Source organism: Ornithodoros turicata, chromosome 6 (genome assembly GCF_037126465.1).
Source record: "Ornithodoros turicata isolate Travis chromosome 6, ASM3712646v1, whole genome shotgun sequence".
NCBI classification, from domain to species: domain Eukaryota; kingdom Metazoa; phylum Arthropoda; class Arachnida; order Ixodida; family Argasidae; genus Ornithodoros; species Ornithodoros turicata.
Genome location: NC_088206.1, coordinates 32606573 through 32618987, shown reverse-complemented (window position 1 = coordinate 32618987; position 12415 = coordinate 32606573). Strand labels below are relative to the sequence as shown.

The following is a 12415-nucleotide window of genomic DNA, read 5'->3' as shown; positions in this document are numbered from 1 at the left end:
CACTAATAAAAAGAAAAGGAAGGAGTGCCAAGAGACTGATTTTCATAACCAATTTATAAGCCCGAACGCGCCGCTTCTTTATGCTCTAGAGCCAACCTCCACGAACCCCCCCCCCCCCTTCTCTCAAGCGATGCAAGCCAAACAGAGGTGGGGAAATTACTTTTATTTTGTAATGCATTACCATTACTCATTACTTGTATGAAAAACTAATGCGTTACATTACTCATTACTTTTTGGATATTAGTAATGCATTAGTAATGCCATTATTTTAACGAAGTAGTGGCATTACTCTGGCATTACATTTACGTTTTAGGACATAAGCCTCAAAGGTGCTATGCATCAGTTTTTTTTCTTGCTTTTTTTGCTATAGGCAATAGCCACCCGAGTGTCCCCAAATCGGTGCCACTAGATCCCCGCAGAAGCGAGTCTGATAGGCTAATGGCAAAAGGGCAAGGGTGCAGGCCAGCTGGTATACATGGTGAAAAAATTTTGAACCCGAGAAAAGGACAGAGGAGGGACGACACGACACGTCACGACACGACACGACACTGATAGGCTAAAACTATACATAAGATTTAGTGCAGATGATTCCTTTTCTAGCATTATGAAGCCGGCGGATGAAGCTCAGCCTACAGTTCTGTCCTGGCAGAAAAACTACCTCTGACAGCACAAGAGAAACTAACACGATACAATACCAAAACAGTGAATCCCTACAGCAATTGTTACATGTTACCCTCACAGAGGCTATGTTTCTATTTCATTGATTTTCCTTTACTCCAAATGCGGACAGGAGAAAATCGGTGATATTATCATGTAGACACTTGTGACACACACCGCCGACTGTTGAACTCTTGCAGAACTCCCCCACGCTGCGCCTTTCTCTTTCCTTGTTGCCCTGTGCTCATTGTTAAAGGCGGGTTGAAGAAAATCTGGATGTTCCCAATCTTCACGTGGCACAATGAACATTCGACAAAAGTAATGAGTAATGCAACCCTGCATTACTCAGTCGAAATGTAATGCATTACCATTACTCATTACTTGCTGGCAAAATGTAATTCATTACCATTACTCATTACTCAAAAGTAATGCATTACTTTGTAATGCATTACTCCCCACCTCTGAAGCCAAACAACGCGAGAACGCCAAGGTCAACCCTCATATTCTGTCCCTTACGGATGGCATCCAAGTGCAGCACCACAGAATCCCCAACTCTAAATACAACGCTGAACGGCAAGCCCTTCCCCTCACACACATGATACATCCGATATAGACCTGTTGCGCTGGGCCAGGTGGCGCTGCAAACCTTGTGTGTCAGCGCCGCTCGTGGCGACCTTTTCAACACACGGCCGCTCCCTAGCAGACGACACTCAGTCTACGCTGGAGTAAAGGAGGTCTCTACACCTCGGTTCTTCTCCTCTGCTTCCCACTGCTGGACGGTTGCCGATACATGGCGATGGTTGTGTCCGAAAACTTGGCCGGAGACGTACTTCAACGACACTCGACAACAACGTTTATTTACAACTATTTACAGCAACAGTGAAAGTAGACTTACATGGCAACATTGGGTCAGCACTACCCCGGGCAGCACGACTGCTCTCAAGTCCGCAGCTCAAGATGCCGTTATTGTGTGTCCATGGCTTATATAGCCCATGCGCGCAACCAGTTTCTTTCCACGTGCGTGACACGTGACAGCCGTTTCTTTGTATATGATCTAAATGGTGCTATAGTTTTCCTCCCACAAAAGTCGAACTTTCTGAAGCAGCTAAGCATCGGCGATTCACGGATTTCTACATATACACAATCGTATAGAAGATATTCGTCGCCACAAAACGTCTAGAACTCCGTAGTTGAATAAGAGCAACCCCGTCGTGGCTGTTAATCCGTTAAAAGGGTACAACTCGAAGTCGCGATTGAGGTTACGGCTGCCGAGGGCCACAATAGAGCCTCCCAGTGCGGAGGGTATACAATGGGGAAGTCACCAGAACACTTTTTCCTTTTAGAGTATCCTGTTGGGATGCAAGCTTGCCTTTACACCCCCCACCTTAAGAATGTGACTAGGCCTTTTGACCTGTCACAGTCAAATCAGCTTGCATTGCAACTGGTCTCGGCAGTAACGGAGCATATACAAAATGTAGGAATACGGCCAACACCACACACACAAAGAAAAAAAAAAAAAATACAGCAACATCGAGGAGATCACTTGCAAGTATTCGGGGTCCATACGCTTGCGATCCACCCAAAAGATCGCCTCACACTAACCTTGACAACGCGTCTGCATTCGCGTGTTTGCTCCCCTTCCTATGTATTACGGTTACGTTGTACCGTTGAAGCGCCAATGCCCAACGGGTGAGCTTAGCTCCGTGGGGCGTCGTCGTCGTTAGATACGCCAGGGGGTTGTGATCTGACACGACCTGCACTTGCGCTCCGAAAAGCCAATGATCAAATTTTCTTAGCGCCCAAATAACAGCGAAAGCTTCGCGTTCAATGGTTGCCCACTTTGTCTGAGTCTCCGTGAAACGGTGACTGGCGAAAGCGATCGGTCGTTCATTGCCGTCGTCCCCCATCTGAGCAAGACATGCGCCCGCGGCCTTAGCCGATGCGTCAGTGAATAGCCAGTATGGTTTACTGGGCGAAGGTGTTGTCAGCGCGGCAGCGTCACAGAGCCGCTCTTTCAGAATCTGGAAAGCCCGCTCGGCTTCCTCCGACCACGGGATGCGGTTAGGAATCTTCTTCCCGGTGAGCCTAGTTAACGGTTCGGCTATCTCGGCATAACCGGGCACGTAACTTCGGTAGTATCCGCATAATCCTAGTGCACTGCGAAGCTCACGTTTCGACTCCGGTCGTTTCAGTTGCTTGATTGCCTGGATTTTGTCTGGGTCCGGCGCGTGCATACCTGAACCGACCACATGTCCTAAGTACCTGATGTTCGCGCGAGCTACCTGACATTTCTCCAGGTTGGCTGTTAAACCCGCTGCCTCTAGCACACTGAGCGTTACTTGAAGGTGCTCCAGGTGTTCTGTCCACGACGCTGAAAACACAGCTATGTCGTCTAAGTACGCGCATGCGTAATTCTGGTGCGGCGTTAACAGTGAGTTCATCACCCTTTGAAATGTTGCCGCGGCATTCTTTAGCCCAAAGGGCATCACTCTCCACGCAAACTGACCCAAATGAGTCACGAAGGCTGTCATTTCCTCACTACCCGGCGCCATAGGTATCTGCCAATATCCCCGCTTGAGATCTATGAGCGTTATATATTTGGCTCTACCGACCCTGAATATAAGTTCTTGTTGCTGAGCCATAGGGAACGCGTCATCAACCGTTCCGTTGTTCAGGTGGCGGTAGTCGACGCATAGCCTTATCGAGCCGTCTTTTTTGGCTACGCAAACTACGGGGTGGGCGTAAGGGCTGTTTGTGGGATAGATCAGACCTTGCTCCAGGAGTCCCTTCACCTGTTTTTCTACTTCCGGGCGCAGCATCTCCGGCACGCGATACGGGTACGGCTTTTTCGGCGCGTGCCCTTCTTTTAGGGTTATCGTGTGCTCCCCGACCCTAGCTACACCTGGGGTCACCTGGAACACCCCTGGGAACGACCCGAATACATCGCAAATTTGTCGCTCTTGTTCTGCACTGAGATGTTGCGTCGCGGCTTTCGGGAGACCCTCTGTCGCGTTGTCCTGCGCTATGGGCGCGTGCTCTATCGTCCCGAACTCTTCATCCCCCTGAAATACGACACCTACATGTCCTATCCGTGCGTGGTATTCTCGGAGCTGGTTTCCGTGTACAGTTCTCCGTTTCCCGTCGCTTCCGAGTACGACGTAGGAATTTTGCCTATACTTGGCTACGACCGTGTAGGGTCCGTTCCACTTCGGGAACAGTTTTCCGGGTCGGTCTGAATCAAACAATAACACCTGATCCCCGGGATCGAAACTTTTCGGCTTTGCCCGCTTGTTGTACTGGTTGGCGTACGTCTTTTGATTCTCCACTGCAGTGAGCCCTGCAACGTCCGCTACCAGCCGTAGTTGGTCCCTGAGGTGTTGCATGTACTTGGCCGGCGTTTCTCTCAGCGTATTGGGGATATCTACCTCGCCCGACCACGTGTTTTTTAAAATTGACAGGGGGCCAACCGGCTTACGACCATACAGGAGCTCAAAGGGTGACACCCCCGTGGTGTCGTGCGGTACTTCACGGTACGCCCAGAGGAGGAATGGGACGTGTTGATCCCAATTACGAGGATCGCGCTGTACCACGTGAAACAGCATTCTCTTCAACACGCGATTCCAACGCTCCACGGCGCCGTTGCTTTCCGGGTGTTCCACCGTAGAAAAACGGGGTGCGCAACCTATCCTTTGAAGAAATTCCTTTGTGAGGGACGCGCTAAAGTTGCTCCCGTTGTCACTGCATATCACCTCCGGCACCCCCGTCCGCGCGAAGATCTGTAGCAACGCGTCACAAGTCTTTCGTGCCGTAAAGGTGCGCAAACACACCACTTCTGGCCACCTGGTGTGGAGATCCGTCATGCAAAGTGCATACCGGTGTCCGCGTGCCGATTTTGGATCGAGGGGCCCGATTATGTCTACATTCACGGCCTGGAATGGATATGCGGGACGCGTGAGAGGTGTGATTGGGATCCTATCTGTGGCTCTCTTGTCAGAAATCTGCTGACAGCCGTGACAAGACCGGCAGTACCCCTTCACGTCACTCTCAATGCCGGGCCAATAAAAGTTGGCCTTGATTCGTGCTAGTGTCTTCCTTAACCCCAAATGACCTCCCCAAGGAGAGTCATGAGCCAGTCTAAGAACCTCCTCGCGTCTGCCCTCCGGCAGCACTAGTTGTCGAACTGTCCGCCCCTGTATTTTGTCTTCATGGTACAAGGTACCATCTACAACTAGCAGACCGTGCGTCCTACTCTTTGCGCGGCGCCAAAATTCTGTGAGGCTAGGATCACTACGCTGTGCTAACCTGAACTCCGTGTTCTCTATGGTGCGTGCTTGCAAACTTGTCGCTTCCATGGCTACCTGACTTGTTTCGTCACTCTCCGCGTCATCAATTTCTACCTCAAAACACGCGCCACTCTCCGCATTGCCCGCGGGATGTGCGTCTATCGTGGATTCTTTTACCTCGCTGGGCGGTGTCCCCGATGTTAGAATCTCAAATGCTTCTCCTGCGAGGAGACAGTCTGTGCCCTCCGCCAATTCTTCGGTGAACGCGCACAATACGTATGCCGACTTATCTGCCCCTCTTTCCTCTCCGTCCCCAGCCAGACTAAGGGAGAGTGTTCCCAATTTCGCCTTTACTTTTTGCCCGAAGGCAGACACTAGTGTTACAGTGCCGGTCGCCTCTGCGGATTCTTCGGGAAACAAACTGGGTCGCATAACTGTCACTTCTGCCCCGGTATCTACAATAGCCTGTATTGTTGTGGGACCGCTACGTAACTCCACGACTTGTAACGCGGATACCTGCGCTATTCCCTTTGTTGTCGCGCAATTAGCTCTACACTCAAGTGTGCTGTTCGCCGTGTCGGCCGTTGTAGGAGTGCGGTCTTGATCCGCTGGTATCATTGTGGTGGCGTTTATTGATGCCTGCACGTGCCTTCCACCGGTCTGTTTCTGCCTCAGCGTGCAATCTCGCGCGAAGTGTGGGCCGCTACATACGAAGCACTTAACGCGACTCTGACCCCGACCGTCCTGTCCCTTCAGTATCTTTCCTCGCGTGTCTTTCGTGGCTGCGTTTCCCGTTCTCTCGGCCCGTTGCAGAGGTCGGTAGGAATTCCCGGTTTGCGACAAACGCTCCCTACCTGCTGAGCCGATGCCTCTAGCCTCCTCAAATGCGTCCATCATTTCCGCAATTTCCGACGTTTTTGCCCAGCCGCTACCCTCCTGGATTTTTATGTATTCGCAGGCCGCGGGACTAATGACGGTTTTGAGTTGGTCGGCCGCCAATAATTCAACCAGGTCGTCAAAGTTGTCCACATCACGCGCCTTCGCGTAATATATAAGGTAGCTTTTCATCCGTGAGGCAAAATGGGACCACCCCTCGTCTTTTGATTTGACCGCGGTCAGGAACTGCTTCCTGTACTCTGCCGGCGCTAGCCTAAGTTCCTTCAACACTGCGTCCTTCACCGCGTCGTATTTGTCAAGCTCATCTGTCGTCAGTTTAGAATACAGATGTTTTACCCGTTTGGTGACTAGAGGAAGCACGAGGTGGCTTTGAATTTCAGTCGGGACTTTATACGATCGAAAGATGCCCTCTATCCCTTCGAACCATACCGGCACTTCTAAATCGGCAGGCAATGGCAGGAGTACGCTCCTTAGCTTCTTTGCATAGCGCTCGAGGGTGTCTTCTCGAGATGCTGGTGGGGGCGACGAGCTTCTGGACGACTTTTCACTGTTCGCTCGCGATATTTCTAGTTCAATCCGGCGTGACTTTTCCTTTTCCAACTCTATTTCCAGCCTCAAGCGCTCAAGTGCGAGTTCCGTAAGATCGCTCCGCCCTGACGTGTCTTCCTGTCTGTCAGACAGTTCGTTATTCTGGCTTGACGCCATGTTAACAGACCAAAACGAACTACGGTCAACTTTGTAATTCGCGCCACTACGCGTGGTCATACGCGTCCTACAGCTATCAATGCTCCTAGCCAAAAATGGACCCCGAGGAATTGCGAATAATCTCCTACCTGGTGAATATGATCCAACGCTGACTTTGCACAGATGATCGTTCACGGTTCACCGCACAATTCACTTCGGGTTCCTCACAGGATGCTGCAAGCGCTGATGCTACGAAGGTGCCTCGCCTGACTGCCCGACGCTAGACGTTGTTGTCGCTGTACTGCTGTCCGTCGCCTTCCCTGGGCAGGCCGCTGTCCGTCGCGGTGTCCCCGATCCTTTGAAGATGCCGCAGGCTACGTTGTTTCGCTGCTGTCCGTCGCAGCTCTTTTTCCGCGGTCCGTCGCAGTGTACCCGGCCCTTTGAAGATGCCGTAGGCTATGCCGTTTCGCCGCTGTCCGTCGCAGCTCTTCTTCCGCGGTCCGTCGCAGTGTACCCGTCCCGTTGAAGATGCCGTAGGCTATGCTGTCTCGCTGCTGTCCGTCGCAGCTCTTCTTCCAGAGTCCGTCGCGGTGCACCCGGTGCTTGGGAGTTGCCGAAGGTTGGGCCGGTAACGTCTCGCTGCTGTCCGTCGCAGTTCTTCCGATTCCGCTGTCCGTCGCGGTGTATCGAAATGGTGCCGTGTAAACGTCGTCGGTAGGACTTACTGCGGTCCGTTGCAGCTACGCCTTTGTTCCGCTGTCCGTCGCGGTTTCTTCCGACTTGGTTTTCACGGTCCGTCGTTCCCTGGCCGCCTTGGTATCTTGGTTGCTGTTACCCGTGCCTTGCCTTGTTGCATGGATGCGGTTGCTGTTGCTCTTGTCCACGCAGGGGACCCTATCGACTGCGCCAGTAAAGGAGGTCTCTACACCTCGGTTCTTCTCCTCTGCTTCCCACTGCTGGACGGTTGCCGATACATGGCGATGGTTGTGTCCGAAAACTTGGCCGGAGACGTACTTCAACGACACTCGACAACAACGTTTATTTACAACTATTTACAGCAACAGTGAAAGTAGACTTACATGGCAACATTGGGTCAGCACTACCCCGGGCAGCACGACTGCTCTCAAGTCCGCAGCTCAAGATGCCGTTATTGTGTGTCCATGGCTTATATAGCCCATGCGCGCAACCAGTTTCTTTCCACGTGCGTGACACGTGACAGCCGTTTCTTTGTATATGATCTAAATGGTGCTATAGTTTTCCTCCCACAAAAGTCGAACTTTCTGAAGCAGCTAAGCATCGGCGATTCACGGATTTCTACATATACACAATCGTATAGAAGATATTCGTCGCCACAAAACGTCTAGAACTCCGTAGTTGAATAAGAGCAACCCCGTCGTGGCTGTTAATCCGTTAAAAGGGTACAACTCGAAGTCGCGATTGAGGTTACGGCTGCCGAGGGCCACAATAGAGCCTCCCAGTGCGGAGGGTATACAATGGGGAAGTCACCAGAACACTTTTTCCTTTTAGAGTATCCTGTTGGGATGCAAGCTTGCCTTTACAGCTGGCTAAGTTGGTGTGGCATTATCGTTTATCGTCTGCTTTACGGACGTCAAAAGGATCGACAAATTCTTTAAATGAAAGTTGATGAAACACGTGTACAATGTGCAGCACGATGTACATATGCAGAACGCGTGTATGTCACGAATGACGCTGTTTGTTACAGTGTTTAGTTTGCTTCTCTGGTGCATTGGGGGTGCCGAAGTATAAATTTCATTCTGAGAAAACTCAGGCTTAACAAGAACAAGGCAAAGATTAATTCACAGGGTGCTTATCGAATTCAATGGGGACTTAACAAAACGTTCGCCGTTATTAATTGAAGATAGGTCAACGATAATAACACGACATCTAAATGAAATGCAAACTGTTTTATGGTTCAACACCCAAATAGTTGCTCTTTCCTGGGACCTCTGGTTATGTTCTCCGCGTGCGGAATGTTCACGACTCTACCATGAACACAGAATAAACAGCCATTGGGCAACGCAGTACCGATGATTTCGAAGCGTTTTCGGGCACAGCCGTGCAGCTTGAGCAAACTTCTCGACTATTTAAATTTGGAACCGGCTATTATACAGGGTGTCCCAGAAAACGTGTAATTGAATTATAATAAAAAAACTATATACACCACCTAGAGTCATGCGGTCAATGGCATTTCTTCTGACTGGGTTTTTGCCACCTCCTCATGTGAATGTCGTGTAACGTAAGTTTAATTATGTAAATTTTTGCGAGCTTAAGTCGCAAATTTGTCTAGTAAACGTCACTTTTTAACCCCACCAATGTGAAGAGCGTGTCTAATTTACTCAAATTAATGATAATTGACAGGGATATTCAGGAGCTATTCCATCGAAAAAAATAGGTCGCACAGAATAGCGCACGATGAATTTTTCAGCGCAATCTTTCTCAGTCCGACGAAAGGAGGTTGGAAACCCAGCCCTCCCCGACATCGCAGAGAGAGATAAAACAGGCACGGCTTATCACGTCCGACTTTCGCTGGGGTAATGCTTTCCCTCTCCCAATTTTAGGAACTGTTACTTTTTCTACTGTCACTCTGTGGGCTGGCTTCGGAACCTCCTTTCGTCGCACTGAGAGCGATTGCGCTCAAAAAGTCATCGCGCGCTATGGTCCGGTGCTTCGAAAAGCATGATATTCGGCTATTTTTCCCGATGGGATACTCCGTGAATATCACTGTGAATTATCGTGAATTTGAGTGAATTCGGCACGCTCTTCATATTGGTGGGGTAAAAAAGTGACCTTTACTTGGCAAATTTCCGAGTTCAGTTCGCGAATATTTACATAATCAAACTTGGAGTACATGACATTCACATTAGGAGGTGGCAAAAACCTAATCGGAACAAATGCTGTTGACCGCATGATTCTAGGTGGCGTAGTTTTTTTATTATAATTCAATGACACGTTTTCTGGGACACCCTGTATATACATATAGAATATAGCCTCGTGTATACATGGTGTTCAAAATTAAGCTTTCACGAGCGCTACGCAAATACAGCGATGACAGGAAACCTGATGACAACTTTACGCTACTTGTGTAAGAAACAGGTGCTGCTAATTATGTAGCACCTGTTTCTTACTCAAGGAACACAAAAATAGCAGCCAGTTTTCTTTTGTTCTCCTATTTATAAAGTGCTAATGAAAGCTTAATTTTGAACACCCTGTATGTGCACAAGCTTTGGTTCCGTACGCATATTTAACAAAAAGTTATAGACAACAAAAAGTTATATATATATGGGGTTTCTGGTGACGGTGACCCAACGAATTGCTTAAAACAAGTGAGCTGGTGAATGTAATTCATGACTGTAAGACCCGGAGACTAGGGACGACGAAAACAGACACATACAGATGTGTCCAAACTCTGTCTGTGTGTGTCTGTTTTCGTCGTCACTAGACTCGGGATGTTACTGTCACACAGCGACAATTATCCGAGGCATCGGCTGCACAGTCGAATTTTAGTATAAGAAGCTGATAAATGCAAAGCAAATACAAGAAAACGAAATGTATATATGGTCAAAGTGTTTGTGTTCTATTTCATTAGACCGGATGCAGATATTTGTCTACTGCAATAATTATACTTGGATATTACACAGTCGCAATGCAAGTCTATGACTGAAAATGGTAAACGACGGCAGTAGTGAGGAATAATTATTTCAGGGCTTCATATTTCAGGAATTAGCCAGCCATTGAGTACTACAAAAATACCGCCGCCTGCATATCGCCAGCAGCCGGAATAGCGCTGCCACTCGGGGTCGGGGACATTTCTTGGGCGGACAAGAGCCACCTTCTTGCTGCTATGACACCGTACGACACAACAGTAGTTTGCAATTTTTAATGGAGTTCGATTCAAGTAGAGTAGAGAGACACACACACAAAAAAAAAAAAAAAAATGGTGAACTCTTTGACGCGTTCTACCCGCTGCTATCAGTTATGCATACAAGGCGTGAGCAGCCGCGTGTTGTAGCGTTCCGACGGTAGGGGTCAGAGTGGCGCTCCAGTCACCCTGATGATAAAACTTTAGCCTCAACTCCTCAAACTTTAGCGCAACAGCACAATTAGGAATGAATTGTCTGTAGAAACCACGAGGAAATAATGAGAAACAAGATCAACAGCTAATAGAGAGAGAAACCAACGCACCATCCAAACAAGAGGTACACAAAGGAAAACTAATTTAAAATCAATCTATCAAAACGATAAACATGCACGGACGAATAGCAGAGAAACACTCTAAACGGCGCATCTGCCAACATGTAAACAACACTGGAAAATATTATCGAAACAAACAAGATACATTACAAATTTAATAAATTGAAATGGAAAAAAATTATCTTTTGAACTATCATAAAATCATCCTTGCGACATAATCTAGTCGAGCAATATACAATTTTCGTCCTACTCAGACACTATAATAAACATTACCTTGACAGAGGTATCCGACACCTGCGGTACAGCCAAGCTTTACAGCGAATCTTTGCTACTTGAGCCTGGTGGGGTCACTATCGCTCCCTCTATACAGCCCAAAGCGAAAAAACCAAACGTCCTTTGTAAATCTATGGGGTGGGGAACTCTCTCTCTCTCTCTCTCTTTTTCACATTCTTTCCTACAAAGGGAAATATTCTGAGGACCGGTGTACTGAGGCGAAATTTTTTATTGATCAACTATCGCAAATAGCCATTGGAATTATTCGATTCTCAAGAACACAATAAGAATTATATCCACAAACAAACAAAACCATGCAAAAAAATCTAAGAATAGACTTTTATGTCAGTCCAAACTGGTTTTAGAGAAACATTATCTAAGCAAACGAGAAATATTATCGGCGCAAACAATACTCAACCAAAACGAGAAACGCTGCATTTCATGTATTTCAGATTTGACACAACTATTATGCATACATTATTCTCAGCTCACAAAATATCAATCGAGTGAATATCTGAAGCAAAGAGAGAAATGGGAGTCGTATACGACTTGTGTTAAATACAGACATGTCCAAACTACGGCACCCCCTGCCCTGAGCCCTGCGCGTATTTTTCCCTGCGCTTCCCTGATTACTTTGTGATATGGTTGCACCGACCCAACTACAGGCAGGGTCCACTTTGAAGGGCTGGTGTGCCCGTTTTTAGCAATTTCTTCTACGTCGCGCAGGGAACACAGCAAAGCATCCTGAGCTGACTGATTACTTCGTGATATCGTTCCACCGACCCAACTACAGGCAGGGTGCACTTTGAAGGGCTGGTGTGCCCGTTTTTAGCAATTTCTTCTACGTCGCGCCGGGAACACAGAAAAGCATCCTGAGCTGACTGATTACTTCGTGGTATCGTTCCACCGACCCAACCACAGGCAGGGTGCACTTTGAAGGGCTGGTGTGCCCGTTTTTAGCAATTTCTTCTACGTCGCGCCGGGAACACAGCAAAGCATCCTGAGGCTGACTGATTACTTCGTGATATCGTTCCACCGACCCAACCTACAGGCAGGGTGCACTTTGAAGGGCTGGTGTGCCCGTTTTTAGCAATTTCGTCTACGTCGCGCCGGGAACACAGCAAAGCGTCCTGAGCTGACTGATTACTTCGTGATATCGTTCCACCGACCCAACTACAGGCAGGGTGCACTTTGAAGGGCTGGTGTGCCCGTTTTTAGCAATTTCGTCTACGTCGCGCCGGGAACACAGCAAAGCATCCTGAGCTGACTGATTACTTCGTGATATCGTTCCATCGACCCAACTACAGGCAGGGTGCACTTTGAAGGGCTGGTGTGCCAGTTTTTAGCAATTTCTTCTACGTCGTGCCGGGAACACAGCAAAGCATCCTGAGCTGACTGATTACTTCGTG

The 12415-nt window shown here is 48.6% G+C and overlaps 1 protein-coding gene across 1 annotated transcript; it reads right to left on the bottom strand.

The window, feature by feature from the left end:
* Window positions 1-2249: 2249 nt before the first annotated feature.
* Window positions 2250-6542, bottom strand: LOC135398463 (uncharacterized). Its single transcript, XM_064629864.1, has one exon. It carries the CDS (start codon window positions 6540-6542, stop codon window positions 2250-2252), a length of 4293 nt encoding a protein of 1430 aa, XP_064485934.1.
* Window positions 6543-12415: the final 5873 nt, after the last annotated feature.

Excerpts from the sequence above, each read along its gene's own strand:
- LOC135398463 (XM_064629864.1), bottom strand. The coding sequence starts at position 6,542 with ATGGCGTCAAGCCAGAATAACGAACTGTCTGACAGACAGGAAGACACG.